Genomic DNA, 23,899 nt, shown 5'->3' with positions numbered 1-23,899 from the left:
TTTGAAAGAAAAATCTGCCTCTAATGAAACTTTTTTTTTTTTATATATATAGAAACATTATAATTTTAGATTTTGTTTAAGGAAACAGCCAAACTGTCTCAAATAAATTTTTAGAGATAGATAACACTGATAGAGGATAGTGTTTTTCTTTTATCTTGATCGAATTGTACAACGTAAGAAAGAGGTTTCTCAACCTGGAGATCGCAACCCTTACGGGGGACGGGGCTCGCGAGAGGGTTTCATGGGGGTCGTAAAGACAGGCGGAAAAGATAAATATAATTAGAATCTAATATCTCAACATATTTTTAAATATTAATTTGAAGTTTGTTCTGATCGGTATATTTATATTTTTATACATATTGTTAAGAACAACAAAAATAGCTCTAATAAACATTTTCAACAGGTGCATAATTGTTTAAAAATCAATTTAGATTAAAGACCTACGATATAAAACTAATGAGAACTGCATATTGAAATACCAGAAAAATACAAATGCAACCAAACCTGCATATTGAAATACAATTAAGATTGAAAGCAAATGAGATACCTGAGCATGGTGTGATTTCACTAGTGCGGTAATCTCCGGTTCAATCTTCGTGATGCACATTATCTAGTCATTTAAAATACTGAATGCCTTTTTCAACAACTGTCCGAGTTTTTTTTAAACCAAAATTGAAAATCAGTTTATTTTTTAGCATATGATCGAAAATTAAGGGAGTTATGAAGTGTTAAAATTTTCAAATGGCCTCAATTTTAAAACAGTATGACGGATCGGATTCAATATATGTAATATGAATGAACTGACCAAATTTGATATTAATCCATTCGCTTTTAGGGAATTTACTATATCCACTATGCACAAGAAATGGATTCTACTAGAAATAGATGGATATCGTGAGATCTCCGCAACAGGTATATTAAAAATCCCAGACAAGCTTATTACAAACCGGAAATTATAAGGAGGTTGCTGACAAGAGGATATGATACAATGAGGGTCGTCACAGAAATTAGGTTGAGAACCACTGCCCTAAGAAGAATAACAAGGATTCAGGTTATCTCAAGAACTCCTCAAGTTAAGAAGATTGAAATCCAAGACGTAAACTTTTTATTAAAAGTAAGTCCCAAAGTGTCTCAGAGTTTTCGAAAATACAGCTTCAATGGAGGGTTAAGAGGGGACATTTTTCATAATAATGTAACTTCCAATTTCATAATAATAAAATGTACAAGCTAAGGAAACATCTGAACCGTTTGAAAAGCATATTTGAACATGGGTATTCCTTAGGTAAGGCATAGTTCTATTGTTTCACTTTGATTCAAATACGTATCCTAATAGAGAAAACCGGTTGGAAACTTGCCTTTTAAATTTTCTCCATAAACTATATTCTTCTCGTACGAAAAATGGGAGTTTCAGCAAGTGAATATATAAAGTTTAGTACAAAACCAAAAAGAAATACACCACTGTACTTACCTGCTGCCAATAACTGGAAGTACAGTATGTAGACCGAACAGAAGTTCAAAATCGAGACCAACCGTTGGTATAGCTGATTGTGGAAAAGTGAAACCTGTCAATATAACAGACAGATATTATTTGTCCATAAACGAGGGATGTCCGTTAGAGAGCGGTTGTACAAATTTAGATTTCTCACATCTCAAGTATTGAGATTTAAACTATTTTTTTTATTTGTTTCAATTTAAAGGAACAGCGCGTGTAATCAATACATATTTCTTTTAAGTATGCAATATTAACTAAATAAATAAGTCCTTTTAAGCTATTCCCACTGAAAATGACCCCATATCATGTTTTTGCAGAAATGATTATGTGGTGGCCAAGAGTCTATCAGAATTCTAAAGCTTAACTACATATAGACCAAATATAAGTAGTTTGAAATACTTTTTCGAAATTTGACGATATTGTAAAGCTGCTTTATAGTAATATGCTTTCTACCACCTACTTTAAACAAAAGTAATTCTTTCCATTAATATTTTAATTATAGCGCATACAGGGACTCCATAAATTCGTGCAGAAAAGTAAAACTCTATAACTTGGAAACCGTTACTTTTAAGTGTATAAATTTTTGGGGTTGGAAGAAGGGAAGTTTAAAGTTTTGTTTTGGCCACAATGCTCGATGACGTTTGCGCTGGTAATCACGTGATCTAAAATGGCGTCTATTAAAGAAAAGGCACAATGTGTTTTGTGGTTTGCGGAATTAAAATCTTGCGTTTCAGTGCGGAGAAAGTTCCAAACAACGTATGGAAAAACACTCCCAGCAGAAACAAGTATCAAGAGGTGATACGAGAAGTTCAAAGAAACGGGAAGTGTGTCAGATTTACCAGACAGTGGAAGGCCAGGAACGAGTGACGATGTGATTCACACGTTGCAGGACAGCGTAGCCAGGAGTCCAATGAAGTCGCTTAAACGTAGGTCATTGGAACTGGGAATACCGAAGTCAACGTTACACAAGATCGTTCGCAAGAATTTGAAGGTCCGGCCCCGTAAGTTAAAATTGGAGCACAAGCTGATAGAGGAAGACTGTGACATGAGAATGGAATTCTGTGAGTCAATAGTTACCCGCTTACAAGAAGGTGGTGACCTTCTGTCTTGATTTCTGTTTTCAAATGAAGCCACATTTCATGTGTCGGGAAAAGTGAACAGGCACAACTGCCGAATTTGGGGGGTGGAAAATCCACGTGAATTCGAAGAGCACAAGCGGGGTAGTCCCAAAGTCAATGTGTGGTGTGCTGTTTCAATGGACCACATTATCGGCCCTTTTTTCTTTGAGGAAGAGACGGTAAATGGTAACAATTATCTGAACATGCTACAGACATTCCTTTTGCCAGAACTTACTAGGTTAGGCATCCTTAATGGGGTCCACATGCAACAGGATGGGGCACCGCCGCACTATGCCCTTGAAGTTCGACAGTTTCTTAACGAAGAATTTAAGGAAAGATGGCTTGGCCAAAGAGGATCCACACCTTGGCCTGCAAGATCACTAGATTTGTCGCCTTGTGAATACTGTCTGTGGGGACACGTGAAGACAGAAGTGTATTCGCAGAAGCCAGCTAATCTGCACGATCTCAAGAACAAAATAACTGATGTGATTTTGAACATTCCAGACGAGCATCGCCAACACGCAATTCTTGGTTTCCCAAAAGGACTGCAAGAGTGCTTGGACGTGAATGGTGCACAATATGAGGTTTGGCGATGAACCTTAACTAGCTGAAACAAAACTTTGAACATTTCTGTAAGTACACCAAAAAGTATTTGTTAATACATTATGTAGTTTCCAAGTTATAAAGTTTTACTTCTTTGCAGGACTTTATGGACTCCCTGTATGATTAAACTGAGTGCGTTTGGTAGGAGGCAATTATGGTCTCCTAATTTCACGATGACAGGCCTAAATTGTTATTATACTAGTTATAATATCTCCTCAATAATGCAATATTTAATTATTCCAGGTACAAACTGTAAAGATAAATATTTAATTATTCCAGGTACAAACTGTAAAGATATCGAATCAAATATATTACGAATGACTTTTTAACAAATTAGCCTCGCACTACAACGGCTAAATTATGTTGACTACCACTTTAGCTCTTATTTTGTGTAATATACTTTAAATAATAAAAACCACAATTACTACTAATATATATCAGTTTACATTATGCATAATATGTACTCTGACTGTGTGTGTCTGTATTTTATATGTTAAATTCACGTGAAATCAACTTAATTCACAAATCAAGCAAAAGCAGACGTGTCCTTGCCACAGAGATTCGAAATAAACAAGTTCGAAATAGTAGCTAATAATACGTATTTGAAGTTGTCTTTCAACAAATTGGTGTAATAATATGACTTTAAACAAATTATTCTACAATTAGGTACTTACTTCACTTAGCTCTTTATATTTTCTCTGTTTATTTCAGGTAAAAATGTTTAAAAAATAACAAATATAGAGAATTGAAATTTTCAACTGGTAAACTTCACTAATCAGTTTCAGAAATACTTCTTTCATTACGTAGATATGCTTTCTCTGCAGTATTGCAAAAAACTATATTGATGCATTATTTCATACTATTTGTGCTGAGCAGACACGCACCTCTGAAATGGCCCAATGAAATTGCTTTTGTTTCACGGTATATTCGGGCGATATTTCTCTCTTTGCTATCTCCAACTATTGAAAAGTGTTTGAAGAAATATTTTAAGGGACATTTATACCGATGTATTACATTTATATTTAAATTTAAGTTTAAATATTAAATCAGTAATTCAGTGGAGATCCCCATTTAATTGAATATACAGTAAATACATCAATAATAAATGTTAATATAAACTAATGTATAAAATACTGTACCCAGTTTTTTTTAATTATTAGAGAAATAAGAGCGAAATTCCCCTTTATACAAAAACGAAAGTATCGTTAGAGGATCTGTTTATATTATAGGCGTTTACTACAAAAAAAAAAAAAAAAAAAAAAAAGCAATTTAATATATATCCTTATATAATCCTTAGTAGTAATCTTCACAAATACAAGTCATATCTATATGACGGTTGGTTAATTCAATTATTTACTTTATTAAAAGTAACCAACGAGAATATGCTACTGTATTGTTAAATACCAGAATGTAGATTGACAGCACCCAATCATGACAGTTTATAAATATCTTGGGAAAATTCCTATAATAGTTATCTGCTGTACAATCCAGCGGACATAAGTTCCAGATAGAAATTTTCTTGTAACCTGTGGATAAGTTTTCTTTGAATATGTCTTAGCTCAGAATAATTTATCTCCGTTACCGAAAGGTTCCTAAAAGTTGAGATTTAATTGTAAGGATTTAATCTGGGATCTTTATTATCTCTAATTACTGTTGTTAGTTTCTTCCTTTTATTTTGTGCTACAGGATTGACTGTCTGCTATTTAAATCGACTTAGATTCTATTTAACAGGTGAGGAATTTGCACGGTCCATTATTCATTTAATTAGAGATAATGAAGGGTGAGTGATACTAAGGGAATATTAGAAATGAAATGAAATCTTTAAGTTTTACGTCCTACGATTACACCGGTTAGGCTAAAGGAGACGGTGATGATGAGAAATGAATGAAATGGTGGAATGAAGAAAGTGCTAGGAAGCGGGAGAACCCTGAGAAAACCCACGAGCACGGCGTTTGTCCACCACAAAGTTCACACGGCGCGAGCTGGGATCGAACGAGGGACCCCAAGCACCGAAGGCGAACCCTCTACCACTGAGCCACCGCGCCCCTAAGGGAATATTGGGTTTAGTAGTCAAAGCAACCTTAGGAAGAGGAACTTTAAACGAACTAATTTTTCCTAATGTCAGTTGTGTTGTCCTGCCTTGATATTTGAAGATAGGTGTACTATTAGTCAGAGGACTTGGGTTGTGAGTAGGATTCTTTTATTTGGGGTGGGAAGGGGCAAATTATTCTATAGGACAATCTTTCTTAATCTTAAAATGTTATTTTAGTTCTACTATAATAAGAAGTATATGCTTTTTACCTTATTTTTCAACTAATTTTTTCATTAACACTCCTCTTTATCTAACTCATTTCTCATAATCACCGTCTTCTTTAGCCTAACCGGCATAATCGTGGGACGTAAAACTCAAAGGTTTTTCCTCTTTATGTAGGAGGTAATTATTATAATATTATTGACCAGTGTTGATAATAAAGGACATCCAATGCTTCCGAGGGAAGTTGGAAGTGTTAGATACCGGCAGCTCCATATATATATATATATATATCTCAAAATTCGGTTGATGGCATGTCTGGGAATTTCACCTGCAGGGAATTTTTGGATTGGATTGCGTATGCGTGATTTTCTTTACACTGACTAGGACCACCATCTACAGTTTCTGAAATTCGAAATAAAGCCTGTTGAAATTTGGCTATTTCGCGATTTTGCAAACTATGAACTTTTCGTTAGGGATACGCGAGACGAGTCGAGACAGGCTTTTCCTGATAAAATTCGAGTCGAGACACGGCTCTTTCAATAGACAAATATACATTTTTCGAGTCGACATCACTTTTACAGCACATTTTCGAGACGAGGCAGCCACAAATCTTGTCTCGTGCGCATCCCTACTTTTCGTCATCGGTAAATATTACGTTTTTCTCTTATTTTAATGCGAGGAATCACCTCTTATATATAAGGGAGACCGGGGCTATTTTGATCAAACTTAAGAAAAAAATGTCTCTGCGCACTTAATATCCGCATCAGTACGCTGAATTTGCATTCATTTGTGAGTTTGTTGGTAAAGGAAAGGGTGTATGAGTAGTCGATCTGCTTCTTTCTTATCAGTTGCTGTAAACATACAATTGGGTTATATAGCTTGTTGTGTCCAGAAATAAATAAATAAATGTCAGTCTTGTTTCATACAGCACTTAGTTCCAGTGGTAACGGAACACATACCAAAATGAACCATAAAGCTTTATATTTGATAGGATGTTTCAATTCTATCCCTTGACATTATTATTATTATTATTATTATTATTATTATTATTATTATTATTATTATTATTATTATTATTATTATTATTATTCTTTTATTGCGCTTTTTCTTTCCTTGTGAACTGGATTTTGAAAATGCTCAAAATAAGAGTTTATAATGCAAATTTCATACCTCCAATTTTTAAGACTCATAAGACTGAACATTCTGTCTTTTTTTTTTTTTTTTTTCTAATAGTCCAGTGCATTTAGGCAGTTTTTGACCGAAACCTGGACAAAAATAATAACAAAGCAAAACCAATTGGGTTAGGCTCAGAATACTTTCCAGAATATATCCTGAAAATTTCCACCTTTTCCCACCTTGGGAAAATCCGCCATCTTAGGTTCAACATGGCGACCAGACCGAAACATCGACTTACATTTAAATGACAATATCTACTCACAGAATTAAGCTGAAAACTTCGTTCTTGTGTCAGTTTCAAGATAATAGTATAGGAGGCGCATCGCGAGCTCGACGGGGGGTGCTGAGATATGATTGAATTCAACATTGTCCGAGATATCCCTTGTAGCTCAATGGTCAGCGTGCTTAAAGACCCGTGTACGATTCCCGCAGAGCATATATTCGATTCGAATTCCACATTAATATGTAGTTCCACGTCTCACATAGCCTCGATACTGAGAAAGATTAAACTCAAAGAAAACCAGATAAAAAATCCTGCCTGACACTACATTGAGTAGATTAAAATACGTAAGATTCGGGATGTATTATTCGTACCGGAAATAGGCTTTGGACATATAATTTGAAGTGGTTTGGAAGGCGAAGAAGAGGTATGAATAGCATAAATAAAGGTGGCTATTGCGAATAAAATGAGAGGATAGCATCCAAAGATGAGCTTTTGTTCCCGCTACGATAAAATATCAAGTTCTAATTTTAAGACAAAGTTAGTAGATGCATAAACTATGTTTATACACGTCACATTTCGTTAGAGAAAACATTGTAACCTATATATATATCCAGGGTTTGTCCGGGAAGTAATAGGACTGATTTTATTCCGCCATGACTGTACTTCGGAACGTGCGCGCACCGACTGGATCCGGTAGAGGGCGTTCCTAGCTAATGAACGAGCGGCTGGTCAGTTGTCTCCGAGCACACGGAGAGTCAGGACAGGCTTTTTCGCGCGACGTGTTTCTGTGAGTGGTGCAAGCCGAAAATGCAGCGTTCGTTAGAGCAGAGGTACGCGATCAAATTCTGTGTTAAACTCGGTAAATCTGCGACAGAGACGTTTGATATGATCAAACAGGCTTACCCAGATGATGCTTTAGAAAGAAGTGGTGTGTTTCGGTGGCACAAGGCCCTTTCGGAGGGCCGGGAAGAGGTCGCCGATGAAGACCGTGCTGGAAGACCTTCGACTTCGACAAACACCGACAATGTGACTCGTGTGCGCGAAGTTTTGAACTCAGACCATCGACTAAGTATTCGTTTAATTGCCCAGATGTTAAATTTACCAAAAACTGTGGTTCATGTAATTGTGACGGAGCATTTGAGCATGCGCAAGGTTTGCGCGAAGATTGTCCCAAAAGTGCTCACTGACGACCAGAAATTGCGCCCAGTGGAATTGTGCCAAGAAAATTTGAAAATGTGTAAAAGTGACCCCCAATTTTTGAATAACGTAATCACAGGTGACGAATCATGGATCTTTGAGTATGATCCCGAGACAAAGAGGCAATCTTCTGAGTGGCACACGCCGGCGTCTCCTCGCCCAAAAAAGGGAAGAATGAGCAAATCCAAAGTGAAAACGATGCTCATTGTCTTTTTTGACATCAAAGGCATCGTCCACCATGAATTTGTTCCTCCTGGACAAACCGTCAACGCCAAGTTTTACATGGAAGTGCTCAAGAGACTCAAACGAAGGGTCAATCAGGTCCGACCAGACATCGAAGCCGACTGGAAGCTGCACCACGACAACGCCCCGGCTCACACCGCCTTTCTTGTGAACAGCTACCTGACCAAGGCCGGCATCCCAACGCTTCCGCAGCCGCCCTACAGCCCAGATGTGCCCCCCGGACTTCTTTTTGTTTCCTCGCCTGAAACGCCCAATGAAAGGCAAGCATTTTGAGACGACAGAGGGGATCCAAGCAGCTTGCACTGCGGCTCTCAAGGCTATTCCGGAGAATGACTTTCGTGACGCCTTCAATGCTTGGAAATCGCGCTGTTAGCGCTGCATCGACGCAGAAGGAGCCTATTTTGAAAGTTTTTAAAGAATTGTAACGATTGGCTTAATAATATTTTCATTTATTTATATATTTATTTCATTTATTTATAAATATAAATATAAATGAAAGTGACTACGTTTGTGACTTAATAACTCTTGAACCACCCGACCGATCTCGATCAAATTTTCAACATAGATGAGGTTCGGGACTGGAATGGTTTTTATTATTTCACTTTAACGGCACAACTTACGGTAGGGCGAGGAGGAAATATAAAAATGATCGAAAATGACGGATATTAATGTCGAATCCATAGTTTTCGGGGTCGCTGAGTTGATCAGTGGCACATCCGATGCCGTTTAAATCCAAATTTAGTACCATTAGTACTCCTAAGGGAGGGTGATGACATGTAAAAATAGTTGAAAATGACTTATATTAGTATCAAATTCATAATTTCTGGGGTCCCTAATTTGATTAGTGATAGTTGTGTTGCCCTTTATGTCCAAAATGAAGCATTCTCCCCGTGTGTAGAACGGGCTTTCTGCTAGTAATTAAATATATTGATAATGATTAATATTACTATTGTAAAAGTAAATAAAATTAAATTATAAAGTATATTGTAGAGTGGTACTACAGACGATTAAAGAGTTCATTGTTTGGGATATTTAAATTTGTCTTTATTATTATTATCAAAATACGGTCCGAGCCGAGACAAAAGTCGACATATTCACATGAGGATCTATTTTTGTCTAAGCGTTTCAGTGAAGCAGAGCGTAAAAAGCTAAAACAGTTTTATCTCGCAAATACACACTTTGAACAACGTGTTTTTGTTGCTTGTTCAGAGTAAAAACTATTAAAAAAAAAAAAAAAAAATTCATATACTTTTGTTTCATAATGAACATGGGATGTTAGAACATTACTGTATACTATTGTGTTGTGAGAACTATTTTTTACAAGAGATATATAAAAATCATCGCTATAAAGAGCGAAAAAGACAGAAACGAAGCTATATGTTTTTTTGTGGCTACAAAAGCTATTCAGTCTCTCTCTATATAGATATTGTAGTGTTCTTCTAGTAAACACAATTGAAAGTCATGAATACTCGACTTTGTGTGGGACTGAATGAATATGCAGGTAAATATTCACACCAGAGTTGCCAACCTCAGAGAACAAAATTATCGATTTTCGTCCTGAAAACTATCGTATATTCGTTATGCACGTGATAATTGTAGAAAGAAGTATAATAAACTTATTTAGCAGTCTTTTCCGAACTCCAAGTCGGGGACTCTCTCCTCGCCTTTTTTTTTTACCCTCTCGTAAACGTAATTAAATTTAAAGAATGAATGCAGGGTTGCCATTTGCCAATTCTCAAATTATTTTTTATTTTATTTTAGCGAGAATGACTGTTCAAAATCTCAGCGTATGTATTCAATTGCTGTTCCTCCAATATAGGAGGACACTTCAACGTGTTAGAATGAGATTTCTGGGCTTTCGGCATTTATGGGCATATTAGCCCGTCACACATGAGGGATGACGTCCGTCGGCAAGGGCGCCGATTTCTCTGTAAATTTTGGGGGGCCCATTCAGATGCATGAGGTATATATATATATGAGGATTTAAAGACAAATTGCATTCAAATTATGCCAAATATTGTATACTCATAAATACAATAGGGGCCCACATGAGCTTTGGGGGGCCCGGGCCCCCATGATCAGCGCCCTTCTCCCTCGGTGATCACACTGCGTGGGGAATTCGAGAAGAAAAGAATGGGGAAGGAAGGAAGCGACTTGGGACAATTGTTAGATATCATCAGTGGCATATTTACGATTTTGTTTCGGGGGGGCTTTGCTAACTTTGGGAGGGAGCTTTGCCTAAAAATGTGAATATTCTCCAAGATATTTCATATACTTTACTATAGTAAGTAAGATTTCGGGGGTCTTAAGCCCGGAAGCCCCCCCCCCTCTAAATACGCCACTGGATATCATCCTGGCATTTGCCTGGTATGAATGAGGGAAAGAAAGGAAAGACCTCACTAGGATTGCTGGCCTGAAAAAGCTGTTTCACATTTTCGTTTACAAATGCTATTTCAATGCTATTCCTTCTATTTCAATCCTTTCTATTCCAATTCAATGCTATTTCTTCTTTTTCCTATTACCTTTATGATCTGTCGTCCTTCATTAGCTTCTTTTAGTACGTCTTCATTCCTTTTCCCTTTGGTCCATGATTTTCGCAGCATTCTGCGCGTACACCACATTTCAAATGCTTCCAGCTAGGATATTTCAGCTTTTCCCAACGTCCACGTTTCTGATCCGTAAAGCGCCACGCTCCATACCAAACTCTTAATAAGTCATTTACGAACGTCCAACGACACATTTCTTGATGTTGGCAGTCCTCTTTTTCTGTTGAATGCTTGTTTAGCCTGCGCTATTCTTGAACTTACGTCTTTTTCACTTCTTCTGTCCGAGGATATTAGACTTCCTAAATAGAGGAACGTCTTAACCAGGGCCGTAACTGCACCCCCAGGGAAGTTCCCCGCCGTTCGAGGGGAGCCCATTTTGAGACAAAATTTTCTTACTCCATATACGATACGAACATGAAATTATAAATAAAGCATCAAACAGGTTCACTACATTACATAAACAAAACAGCACACAAAAGGTAAATAAAACTAAAATGAATTGTGGGCCCCTTTAAGTAAAAAATGTCTACTATTAGGGGCCCTAGAAATAATATTTATTCGTATGGCTTTGAGATTTGTCAATATTGTCCGCTTAATTAACTTGTCATGTATGGAACGGGCCCAGGGGCGTAACTAACGGCCCCGCAGATTTTGCCGTGCGGTAGGACTCACAGGTTCCGGGAGCCCATAAAGAGTAAGAGAAAGATGGGAAAAGGACGCCCAAGAATGAGAAAAACAACTTTTTCTAGGGGCCCAAATACGCGTATTAATGCTTGTCCCCCAGAAAAAATCTTAAGTTACGGCGTTGGTCTTAACATCTTCGATTTTCTCTCGAACTAACCATAACGTTTGTCCCTTCCTGTCTTGTTTTTGTGCACTTTATCATTTTGGTTTTCTTCTTATTTATCTTCATTTTTCATGTTCTTTTCCGTTCAATAATTTTTTTAAAAAATGAAATGAAATCTTTGAGTTTTACGTCCCACGGTTGTGCCGGTTAGGCTAAAGGAGATGGTGATGATGAGCAATGAATGAACTGGTGGAATGAAGAAAGTAGGAGGAAACGGGAGAACCGCGAGAAAACCCACGCACACGGTGTTTGTCCACCACAAAGTTCACTTGGCGGGGGCTGGGATCAAACCCGGGACCCCAAGCACCAGAGCTGAACGCTCTACCACTGAGCCACCGCGGTCCCCGTTCAATAATTAGAATAACAATATAATTATAATAATAATAATAATAATAAACAAAGCAATTAGATAAACAATAGTAATCAGAGAACTGGCTTGTAAGTTGTATCAATAAAATAGTATCAGAATATCGTTTATTTTAATTCATAGGCCTGATTTACAATGTAAACTAGGCATACTGGGAATTCTTATAGTGATCCATGATATCAATTATGAAATGTCTTATTAGTCATGTCATGACAATTAAATTATTTGCCTGTAATCATTGTCTTCTTTGATGAGTCATTATCAAAAGAATTTCTTCCGCGATATTGAATATCGTTTGATAGCTTGCATGATTCTTTTGATTTGCAAATGATATCTTACGTCATATATATTGTCGAATTGTTCTTTTGAATTTTTTATGCAGTTTGGAATTATATTTAGTTGTTTAGTTAAAGCACGAATTACATAGTTATAAAATTAAACTGTTCCCTGTAATCTTCATTTTAGCAACTGTAATTGTAATTAGTAATTTATCATGAGTTCGAGATGGATTATACATTTTTGTGTGTGTTTTTGTTTGTTTGTTTGTTTGTTTTCATTCATTCATTCATTCCTGATCTCTCGCCGAACTTAGATGCGTTTATATCTTTTCTGGGCTGAATTACTACGGTGGTGAAGATTTATGTTTGGACCAATCCAGGTTCAGGTCCTGTTCTTTTCAGGAGAAGCATTAGAGCAGTGTTCATAGTTTGAGGGAAATTTTCTTAATCTAGGGAAATTCCGTAGGTAAATTAAGCAAAAAGTGGGAAAAAAATATTTGTTTTTCAATAAAACGTGAAAATTGAGAGAAATTTTCGCGCTGACTGGTTGACCAATATAAACGCTTAAATTTTTCTGTTTTTCAGAAATAAACAATAAAACAGCAATTGTTTGTGTGCATCCTAACATTTCTTTTTTGTACACATACACAGGGTTGTGGAATAAAAAAACATTAAGTATTATGCTTTATGCTTTATTCCTGTAAATTAAACTTTATTATGTTTATAAGATTAGCAAATTTGTATATGTAAAGTGGGCAAAATCACAAATATGATATCAACCAGAGGTGGAAAATTCCATTATACTTTTACTGCTTTTTATGCTTTATGGTTGCCCAAGTGATAACTGTTTCTGATACGATACTCGTCGTTTTCTTACATGATGTGACACCACTTGAAATTCACCGCCAATTCAGCGAGACATGTAATGATGTGTCTAATGTGTGTTCGTGGGTGCAACAGTTCAAAGAAGCCACAACATCGTGTGACAACGAACCAAGACAATCTCAGCCCCGAACAAGCCGTTGTGACGACATGATCGAACGAGTGCAGAAACACATCGCCTCCAAAGTTAACATTTCCGAGGGATCTGTGCATACTGTCGTCAGACCGGCTTGTGCAAGGCCGAGATTGTCTTTGCTTGTTGTCACATGACATTCTGCCTTCTTTGAACTGTTGGACACACGAACGCACAATTAGACACCAGTGTTGTCAGATGACGGGGAATTTCCCGTAAAATGGGAAATTCTTAGCATTGGCGGGAATGCGAGAAATTTTGGTTGAAAATGGGAAATTCTGTCAACTTTTCCTTTTCGTGTCGTCTCTTTCTCACTGCTTGTCTTTTTCTCTCTCTACAAGGAATTAGAAGCGTCTTTGGAAGCCAAAAGAAGCAGAACATCAAGAGAGGTTTATAAACTGAACCAAATGAAACTGATTGTTAATCGCGCCAATAACCATTTTCTGTGAGAATAAAGAAGGGAGGAAAGGTGTATGGCCCTTTGCTTACTATATTTGTTATGGTCAGTCATTCACGGAAGAATAGGGTGAAGTGAGGGGAAGACGGAAAGGATATAGGTTAATTACTTGCAAGTAGCACATACACATACATACACACCAATATGTATATTTCTCTCTATATCAAATAAACTACAGATAGAGATATAATAGATTTCTCCTCCCGCTGAAAAGATGTCCTTCTGACTGATTGTTCATAGTTATTTGATTTTAATTTGAAGTTATTAATATAATGATTAATTAATTAACCATTAATGATTGATATTCTTTCTTGGCGGGAAATTTTGCAACCAATCGGGAAATTTCATGGGTTTGAGCGGGAAGTCTGTTATTCTGAATCTGACAACACTGTTAGACACCTCCATGACACCATCGTCACATATCTCACTGAACTGGTGACGAATTTGAAGCGGTGTCACAGCACACAAATGGAGAAAACGAAGAGTATCGTACCAAGAACAATAATCACTCTCACTGCTTCCGCTAGAGTCCTGTGTGCCGTACGGTGTTGCCATCTCTGTTACGCATTGGCAGCGAGTGCTTCCGTATTTTAAAATAAACCGCACGTTTCTATGTTACTAGTTATGACTTGAAAGCATATCGTATAATGTATATTTCTAAAGACTAATTGTCGGCTTCTAATGTGTTCCAATTAATAAAAAAAGCGAAGCAACTGGTTTAAACACTTGATTTCTATCAAGATTGATTACTCGTCTGAGTAAAAGTATGATCGAAGTAAAAAGCAGGGAGGAAGGTAACGGAATTATTTTAAAGGTTCAATGAACTCTGGTGAAAGTCTGTCGTCTCCTATTTATTTATTGTCGTTGGTCATTCTTTGATCAAAATCTACAAATATAAACGAAAGCATATTCGCATACTGATCATTCCATCAAACTTTTTTTTTTTAATTCTAGTTGTTGCCATAGTAACGTCATAATATTTTCATATATTGTAGTTTCATTTGATATATTGTCTGTCGTGTATATCTTTATATTCTACATTTTTCTTTCTCTCTCTGTTTTTTTAAAAGATTTTTATTTTGTGTTGAAGCGAATAGTGAAATCTTGGTGAAAGCATTTTCTAATGCTTCTTTGTATGTTCGCGAGAACACAATGGCTCGAATGGCTCGGATTTCGCTAAATTTTATCCTTCATCTCCTTGTTTCCTTAAATAAAGAGTTAGAAAAAAATACTCATAAAATGTTTCGTGTGCCGTATTGTATTGTATGGGGCAGAAACATAAACATTACGCAAAAATGATGAAAAACGGCTGGAAGCTTTCGAAATGTGGATGTGGAAAAGAATGGATTTAGGATTTAGATTTTTCTGGATTTTCGGCACCTATGGCCATGTTAGCCCGTCACGTTTGAGGAATGACGTCTATTGGCGAGCACACTATCTGGGGAGAGGGAAGGAAGGAAGCGGCCTGGGACCTATAAGTTAGGTACCACCCCGGCATTTGCCTGTTGTGAATAAGGAAAACCCAGGAAAACCTCATTCAGGATGACTGGCCTGAAAAAGCTTTTTCTACACTTCCTCAACCGAGTGGCCAACCGGGAATCGAACCCAGAACCACTCGTACCGAAGGCGAGCGGAAAAGAATGGAGAGAATTAGCTCAGTCGAATGGAAAACGAATGACAGGGTGTTAGAAATAGTCAGAGAGAAAAGAACAGTTTTAGATATTATTAAGAAAAGGAAGAGAAACTGGTTGGTGCATTGGCTAAGAAGGAACTATCATGAAGAACGTGCTAGAGGGCATGGTGGCAGGAAAGACAGGGAGAAGTCGAAGGAGACTACAATTAATGGACGATATCAAAACAGAAAAATCGTACGTGAAAACAAAGAGGTTAGCTGAAGACCGTGGAAGCTTCTCAATTGCGGAAAATGACCTACCAATAATGGCAGAATACCTATGATAAATTCCTTGCTGGTACATAGCAACTAAGTCATTATACAGAGAGTCCCAAGAAATGTATACACGCTTTATTCGTCAATATCTTTGAAATAAATTGAATGAAAGTTTAATTTTAGGGCGAAAGTGTAGCATAATGTTTTCTTATTAGATGGCACCGGTGTCTTTAGCGATAGGACCTAAAGCAAAACTCTCGGCTGTCGGAACGGAAAGCAAGTTGCCGTATCTTGATGAAACTAGCAGGACGATGAATGGCTCGATGATATGATGTCAAGTTTCCATCTCGGTCCCCAGATCTAACAGCTCTCAAAATCTATTAGAGAAAATCCTAAAATATTATCTTTATCGAAAAATATCAGCTACGTAGATGCACTCTAAGAAAACATCCAAATGTCGTGTCAGTCATCAAACTGGACATACTAGAGAATGTAGTTCGTGCAGCAGTTCGGTGGCATTAACAGTGTTTGGATGTTGATGGTAGTCACTTTGAACATTATATTGATCCAATAATTAACGGACATCTCTCAGACAAATTAGTTTTTCGTATCAGTAATCGCGATTTTAGAGTAATACTTTCAAGAGTAAGAGTAAAGTTAAAGTGTGAATACGTTTTTTTTTTTTTCGGACTCTCTGTATTATATTACGAAAACTATAAATATTGAATGATTGAAGATACATCTATTATAATAACTTCAGATGAAACAGCCTGCAGTAATTGTATTACATAAGATAATAACAATAGTATTTATATGTTCATAAACAGTTATATTAGGTCTTGTGTTCAATGTACCATACTTTAAAACTGTATGCATCACCGCTACTGTTTCTGGACCTTATGCATTCATAACTTTATTTTGTCTTCTACATTATTGAGGATACAGTGGCTCTAGTGCATGGGATCCCTGGTTCGCTCCCCGACCAGGGAAGTTTGGGTGAACAACATTGTGTTCTCGGAGTACTCCCACATTCACATTCCACCAATTCTTTCATCATTATTCATTTACCTTAATCATCCGTCTCCTTTAGCCTAATGGATATAATCGTGGGACGTTAAACTGAAAGATTTCTTTTCTCGTACATTATTTATTCCTCCAATCCGTACATTCATACATTTACTGAATGTTTTCTGTCTCTACCTAGGTATATTAGTAATAGTTCTGAACAATTGAGGTAAGTGACCAAGTTGCAAGTATGATTAGTGTGTATTAAGAATGCATCATCAGAACATGAAGGTGTAATGCCTGTTTTATTACGTAAGTCCACACAGAATGGACTTCAGTTTACTGTTGAGCGATGAGCCAATCGCTTTAACTTGAATAGTTAGATGACCCACCAATCAACAAAGTAGAGCAGGTTGCATAAGGACAAGGCGATTTTTAAAACATCCATTAGAAGATATTCTTCATTCAATGACCTCAAATATGTATTCCTTCAATCCGCACATCCGTAAACTCACTGAATGTTTTCTGACTCTATATATTGTTGATAGTTCTGAACAACTCAGGTTTAATTGAAGGGATTATTGGGAGCATAATTAGTGAACATTCGTGTATGGTACTTGTTTTATTATGTAAGACCAAAGTGGAGGGAGCGTGGTGGCTCAGTGGTAGAGCGTTCACCTCCGGTGCTTGGGGTACCTGGTTCGATCCCAGCTTGTGCCGTGTGAACTTTGTGGTGGACAAACACTGTGCTCGTGGGTTTTCTCGAGGTTCTCTCGTTTCCTCTCACTTTCTTCATTTCATTCATTTCTCAGAATCGCTGTCTCCTTTAGTCTAACCGGCATAACCGTGACGCGTAAAACTTAGATTTCATTTTTCTTTTTGAACGTTGAGCCTCGGTCAAAATAATCACCTGAATGGTTAGATGACCCACCAATCAACAAGGAAGAGCAGGTTGCATAAAGTCAATGTGATTTTTAAAACATCCACTAGCATACACGTATTTTTCACTCAATCAGCTCACTCCTAGCATATAGTATTTATTCCTTCAATCCGTACATGCATAAAGTGATTGAATTTTTTTTCGCCTCTGTATTGGTGATAGTTCTGAACAATTGAGGTTGTAATTGAAGAGATTATTGGGAGTATAATTAGTGAGCATTCCTGTATGGTGCTTGTTTTATTACGTAAGTTCACACAAACTGAACTAAGTTTACTGTTGAGCGTTGAGCTTGGTGAAAATAATTGTTAGATGACCCACTCATCAATAAAGAAGAGCAGGTTGCATAAAGTCAATGTGATTTTTAAGACGTCAAATAAATATTTTCAGTCAATAAGCTCTCTACCAACTAAATGGTTAGCATTTGCGCTTTTAGCACAGGGAACCCGGGTTCATTTCGGGAGCCATATGGTTCGTATTTCACGTTAAGCTGTAGATTCACGTCTTACCTAAACACGCTGAGACTGTATTGAAAATAAAGCAAACAAAAATGTATATTAAGGACCAATAAGTAATACACTCATCGCTCACGAACTAAAAAAAAGGGTAAGTTCACAAACTAAGTTTGTAGTGGCTAATAACTTTGAAATCAAGCCTCTTAGGTCAAAAAATGAAATGAAATCTTCAAGTTTTACGTTCCATAATTATGCAGGTTAGGCCAAACTGTGGGACGGTGATGGGTGGTGGAATTGAAATGGTGGAACGAAGAAAGGGGGAGGAAACGGGACAACCCCGGGAAAACCCACGAGCACGGTGTTTGTCCACCACAAAGTCCACACGGCGCGAGCTGGGATCGAACCAGGGACCCCAAGCACCAGAGGTGAACGCTCTACCACTGATCCACTGTGCCCCCACCCTCTTAGGTCGAATCGGCTGCTCCAGATGTTCCCGTTGCTTCCAAAATCCGTTAAACTGATATCCGTAAAACCGCGGGATTAGTATACCTTGGACAGTTGTATCAGAGAATAGGTAACTTTAAGTAAGGATTCAAAACAAATTGTCAAAATAATGGGAACACCTATTTTGCAACACACAAAATATGTGAGACGTTGTCACTGAAGACGCATGTCAACGTCTTGCCTAGGTCTGTCGGACAATGTAGAACAGAAGCATGAGTTGAAACGAGCAGATGTGATGACACAGAGTAGGAGACCTCCTGAGTTTCAAAGAAGCCAAATTGTGGATGCGGAGTTTGTTGGCGCAAGTATGAATGGCCGGTGTGTGGGGACGCAGCACTAATTCTAAACAGCACAAGACCTAAAAATCATTTTGCGGCACAAGTCCTAAATGGCACTTTACCTAAAAATTCCTTGTGGCGCTACCATCGCGTCCGTGCCAAGAATGCTGTCAATCTGTTAGTCAAAGTTTTAGATTATATATTAAGACTGTTTCATATTACAGAATCAGATTCTAGCTTAGTTCTTACAAGTAATTTGTATAAATGCATATTCTATCGTTCTGAAATAAAAAATAAAGCCTATTGTTCTTTCTTGCTGTTTGCATGTTAGCATTTGTGTGATGACAAAATACTAACAATCTATCAAATGTGATTCCCAGATCTTTCATAATGTCTGTTTTTTTCTATTCCCACACCATTGACCTCGTATTAGTAACATAATGTTGTGTTTTAGTTATATACGTAATAAATTTTGCTTTCTTTGTGCTGATTTGAAGTAAATTATTTTTACATATATATATTTATCATATTCAACTATTTCCATAGCAAATAGTTGTCATACTCGTAATTAACTACTTTTTACTCGTTAGCATTATTAACAATAGTTTTAGTGTTACTAACATAGCTGTTACCGTTGGAATTAACTATTACTACTACTACTACTACTACTACTACTACTACCAATAATAATAATAATAATAATAATAATAATAATAATAATAATAATAATAATAATAATAATAATAATAATAATAATAATAATAATAATAATAATATTTCAGATATGCTTCATTTTTGAGACTTGAGCCTTTATTGTACGTAAAGTTAAAATCAAAGGTTATGTCACGGACAGCAAATGATGGCTTAACACCCAAAACAAACTCTTGGCTCCAGAAGTGAGGTTAGTCTGTGTTTAATAATTACAGCAAATTAATAATGTTTATAATGAATTGTGAAAGAAACACTTATTAACTGGACATGTTAAACTTATTAAAATCTAATTAATCATCCACTTTGTACTCTCATTTGCTTAACTGGACAAACCCAGACCTAAAGCAAAAGAGTTTTCTGCCCAAATCTCATAAGCAGTGGGAAATTTTAATACTATAGGAATTAGCCCTCCTTCCGTCCTAGAAATGTAATTTATAAGACGCTGAAACATAGGGTAACTTCGGCAAACAACGCCACCAATTCAACATATTGTTCTGGTGTTCAAGTGTTTTTATATGTAGAACCGTGCAAATTACATGGAAGATGGAGTGAACCCTCCGCTATAATGCAATGAGAAAACAAAGATCCTACACACACAATGTCGACCACAATGCACTGAGAATCGGAGTGAGTATGAGATGGCGTTATTACCAGACGTGTCGGCAAATAACGCCACTTGCTTTACAACAACGGAAAGGTGTTAGAATCGTAAAGATATGCATCTTAAACACAACTAAACAATGTTCTTGGCTATGTGATACCTGCTTTGCTGGTACACAAAACTCATAGTTAACCGATAACTCTTCTGATGATTGCGAAACTCTTAACTTAACAGCTGCAGTCATATGACTACTCGTCGGAGCCAGACAACAATACACGACCAGCGTCACAATGCTCAGAAGCCACATTTCATAATGCTGTCAGAATTACATAATTCGTGAAACCAAATCTTGCATTCAATACAATGAATCCACGTTTTAAGACCCCCTGAGATCATAGTAATATCCTCCACAGTCCCCACGGAGTGTATTTCCATCCTTCGTCTTTCCAGGGGATGCTTGTTTCTTCGTGCCGGAAGAAGTGAAAGGGCCGCTCTTGTGAATAGGTCTAGTGTTACCAATACTCCTCTGGCAGTAAGAGAAATCCACCTGGAATGAGATTTGCTCCTAGTTATTTTAGCTGTAGGCAGAAGCTTGTGGATGGAGTGGGCACTCGGTGGTGTTGAAGGAGAGATGGAGGCTGGTCGTTTGCTTGGAGGTGTTGGTGGAGGTTGCTGTTGCTCTGAGACATCATTTGGGGAAAAAGCGACATCGGGTATAGCATTGTTGTTAAAAGGATGCCCTGTACCGCTGAAGCCTGAAATTGTGGTCTGAGGTGTTGCTGAACGGAACCATGCCTGTGAAAACAGTTTTGGAAACTGTAGCTTCCCAAGTGTTATTCCGGGATGCGTTCGTTGGTAACCGTCAACTGCTTTAGGGCAATGCAATTTTAACGATTTGGAAAAGTTCTTGTCGAGCGGTTGAAGTTCATGGGTGCAATACATGGTCTCAGCAGCATTTAAAATGGTAATATCAAGATGACTGCGATGGCAATCTACAATAAGCAGTGCTCGGCCAGGGATCCGATGTCTGTTGAAATGTTCCAGAAATGTACGGAATTCTCCCTCTGTAACATAGCCTTTAGGTGTCATTGCATAGGTGTTACCTGGAAGAAGATCATCACTAAACTATTTTTTTATACTTTCCCTTGTATAACACCATCGGAGGGATCTAATTTGAACCTGATACATTAGTGCATGCAATAACACTCACAGTTTCACCTTTTTCGCCATGTGTGGCTTTAAGTACTCGCTTGCTCCCTTTCTGTGCCAAAATTTTTAGGCTACTGTTGTACGTTAGTCACAGTCCTGCATTTAATCTGCATTATATATAAGTTCAGGATTGTCACAAAATGTTATAGCATCAAATGTATTTCTCAATAGCGTACAATTCGTTCACTTAGTTCTGTTGAAACGCATGAGTTTACCATAGCTCAAATTCTCCGCTTTTCTGCACACGATATTCGAGTGACTTGTCATGAAAGCATAAAACTATACTTTTCCGGCTCTACCACTACGACAAAGAAAAACAAACTTTTAACTCTAGTATTAGTTTCTATTAGCGATTAGATGGAGTGGCGTTATTTCCCGACGCGATAGTGGCGTTATTTCCAGAAACAATAGACTTTGTTTTGGTCATTATTTCTATACAAAGAATATCGGTCCTGCATATTTTATCTATATCATAATATTATGCAAGTACGGCCCTATCAACGCATACCTTTACTAATAGTAAAATGTCACTTTTACCCAGACAATTCGCCTATGATGCCTGTTGTCTTTGTGTCTACAAAGAGAACAGGCATCACTGTTTATCACACACTCATAAGCGATCACCTTACAGACCACGTGTTTATGCTAGCACTGTGGAAAGCTTTAAATGGCGTTATTACCCCACTGGCGTTATTTACCGAAGTTACCCTATATTTTATTACTTTTAGTTAAAAGTTGAAATACCGAGTTTCACGCATCCAGCTTAAGCAAATACTTCTTTACTTTATAAATATTTTCTGAATAAGTAATGGGGAATTCGAATATTAAAGAAGCCTCCTTTGTTCTTTCCCTTTTATGTGTTGAATTTTCATTTTTTTGTTTTTTGTTTGTTTGTTTTACAGTGAAAAGTTCATATGCCAAGTTTCATTTTACTAGCTTCAAAGATTTACGAGGTACACTACTCTCTAAAAATAATCTTACACCACCCTTTTTACGATACGTATTTCCAAAACTTCTTTTTTATATCCTGCTTTCGTAAGAAAATGATTTTTTAAAATTAAAATTTAACATCTCTACTTGTAGTAGTATGCCTAGAAAGTCGCTTAGCTCTTTTATATAAGAGTGCAGAACATAAACACAGTCAAACTCATGGACTTCCATGAACAGTTTCCGATTCCGATTCGTACATTTCCTACAAGCTGTAGTTTTAAATTCACGCACTGTCAAGACCCAGGTTTCAAAAAGGTAACCAACTGAAAATATAATAATAATAATAATAATAATAATAATAATAATAATAATAATAATAATAATAATAATAATAATAATAATAATAATAATATACGTATTTATGCACGTGTGTAATATGTATATATCTATTGTCTTATTGAAATGTTCGAAATTTGGAAAAATACCTTTGGTTTGCTTTTAGTATGTTAAAAAGCCTACTTCCCTAGAAACGTTTGCAGGCTACACTCCTAACTGACTATGTATTGGTTTCTTCAAACGTATTGTGTTGCATATTACATTAGTGATTTAGCGTTATTTGTTTATTTTTTCTGGCTTATACATATAAACTCTATCAAAACACACTGTAAAATATAATAACTGTCTGCGTTCTTAATATGTGTAGTTGGTATTTAGTGTTCACTTGTGAAATATCTAGTGGTCTTTTGTCCTACTCTTAATAAAATACACTCCACAGAGCATACATTATATATAGGCTATATATATATATTGCAATTCTGAATGCTTGCTTGGCTTCAGAAAAGTCTGGTAAAATGTACTTTTTAAACATTTTTATTTAATTCTTTTTTTTTTTTTTTTTTTTTTTTTTAGGAATTTGCCATGGGATTCTCGTATTTCTATTTGAAACTAATTTCTTAATCAATTACATAATTAATTCTTAGAATGAAATAGGTTATATAATGTAATTAATGTATAACTGCAGAACAGATAATGATAATAATACTTTAGTAGTACAAATATAGCTGTTACCGTTGGAATTAGCTATGTTCGTAACAGTATTGCCAACTAGTTAGTGCATCATCGCAATTTCGTGTGATGGTGGCGAATTTCAGAACTAAGGCAAGTGAGTGAAAAGGCACAAGACCTAAACGGGACAAGACCTAAAATTTAGGTCCAGTGCCTATATTTTTAGGACCTATGAATGTTACCCCATGTCTATCGGAAGGAACAGTATCCAAAAGGTGACAACCAGGCCTTTTTGTACAGTCCGTAGCAAAAAACCTGCAACATGAGCATGTAAGTTTATTGTGAAAGGACGAAGTCTTTTGCTCCAAAATAAGTGTGCAGGGGAGTACGCCGAGGTTTCTCTGTCGTGATTCGTGCCACTTAGACGCAATGTTGATTCCCTGCCCTATTGGCTGTAGTTTCACAATAAACTTACATGCTCATGTTGCAGGTTTTTTGCTGCGGATTTTACAGTATGGGGAAGTAGTAACTAACTAAATAAATCATCCAAAGCTAAAAAA

At 36.8% G+C, this 23,899-nt stretch overlaps 1 protein-coding gene across 1 annotated transcript in view; it reads right to left on the bottom strand.

The window, feature by feature from the left end:
- Nucleotides 1–1,449: 1,449 nt before the first annotated feature.
- LOC145668122 (atrial natriuretic peptide receptor 3) overlaps nt 1,450–23,899 on the bottom strand; it is a 753,866-nt gene continuing 731,416 nt past the window's right edge. Inside the window, exon 4 of the mRNA XM_081735673.1 lies at nt 1,450–1,562. Coding sequence (XP_081591799.1) covers nt 1,465–1,562 — 98 coding nt within the window. The 3' untranslated portion in view covers nt 1,450–1,464. The remainder of the gene's footprint in view (nt 1,563–23,899) is intronic.

The sequence above is a fragment of the Thermobia domestica genome, chromosome 13 (genome assembly GCF_964235325.1).
Source record: "Thermobia domestica chromosome 13, izTheDome1.hap1.1, whole genome shotgun sequence".
Lineage (NCBI taxonomy): Eukaryota > Metazoa > Arthropoda > Insecta > Zygentoma > Lepismatidae > Thermobia > Thermobia domestica.
Note: the sequence above shows the minus strand (reverse complement) of the source record. Positions and strands in the feature narration are given on the sequence as shown.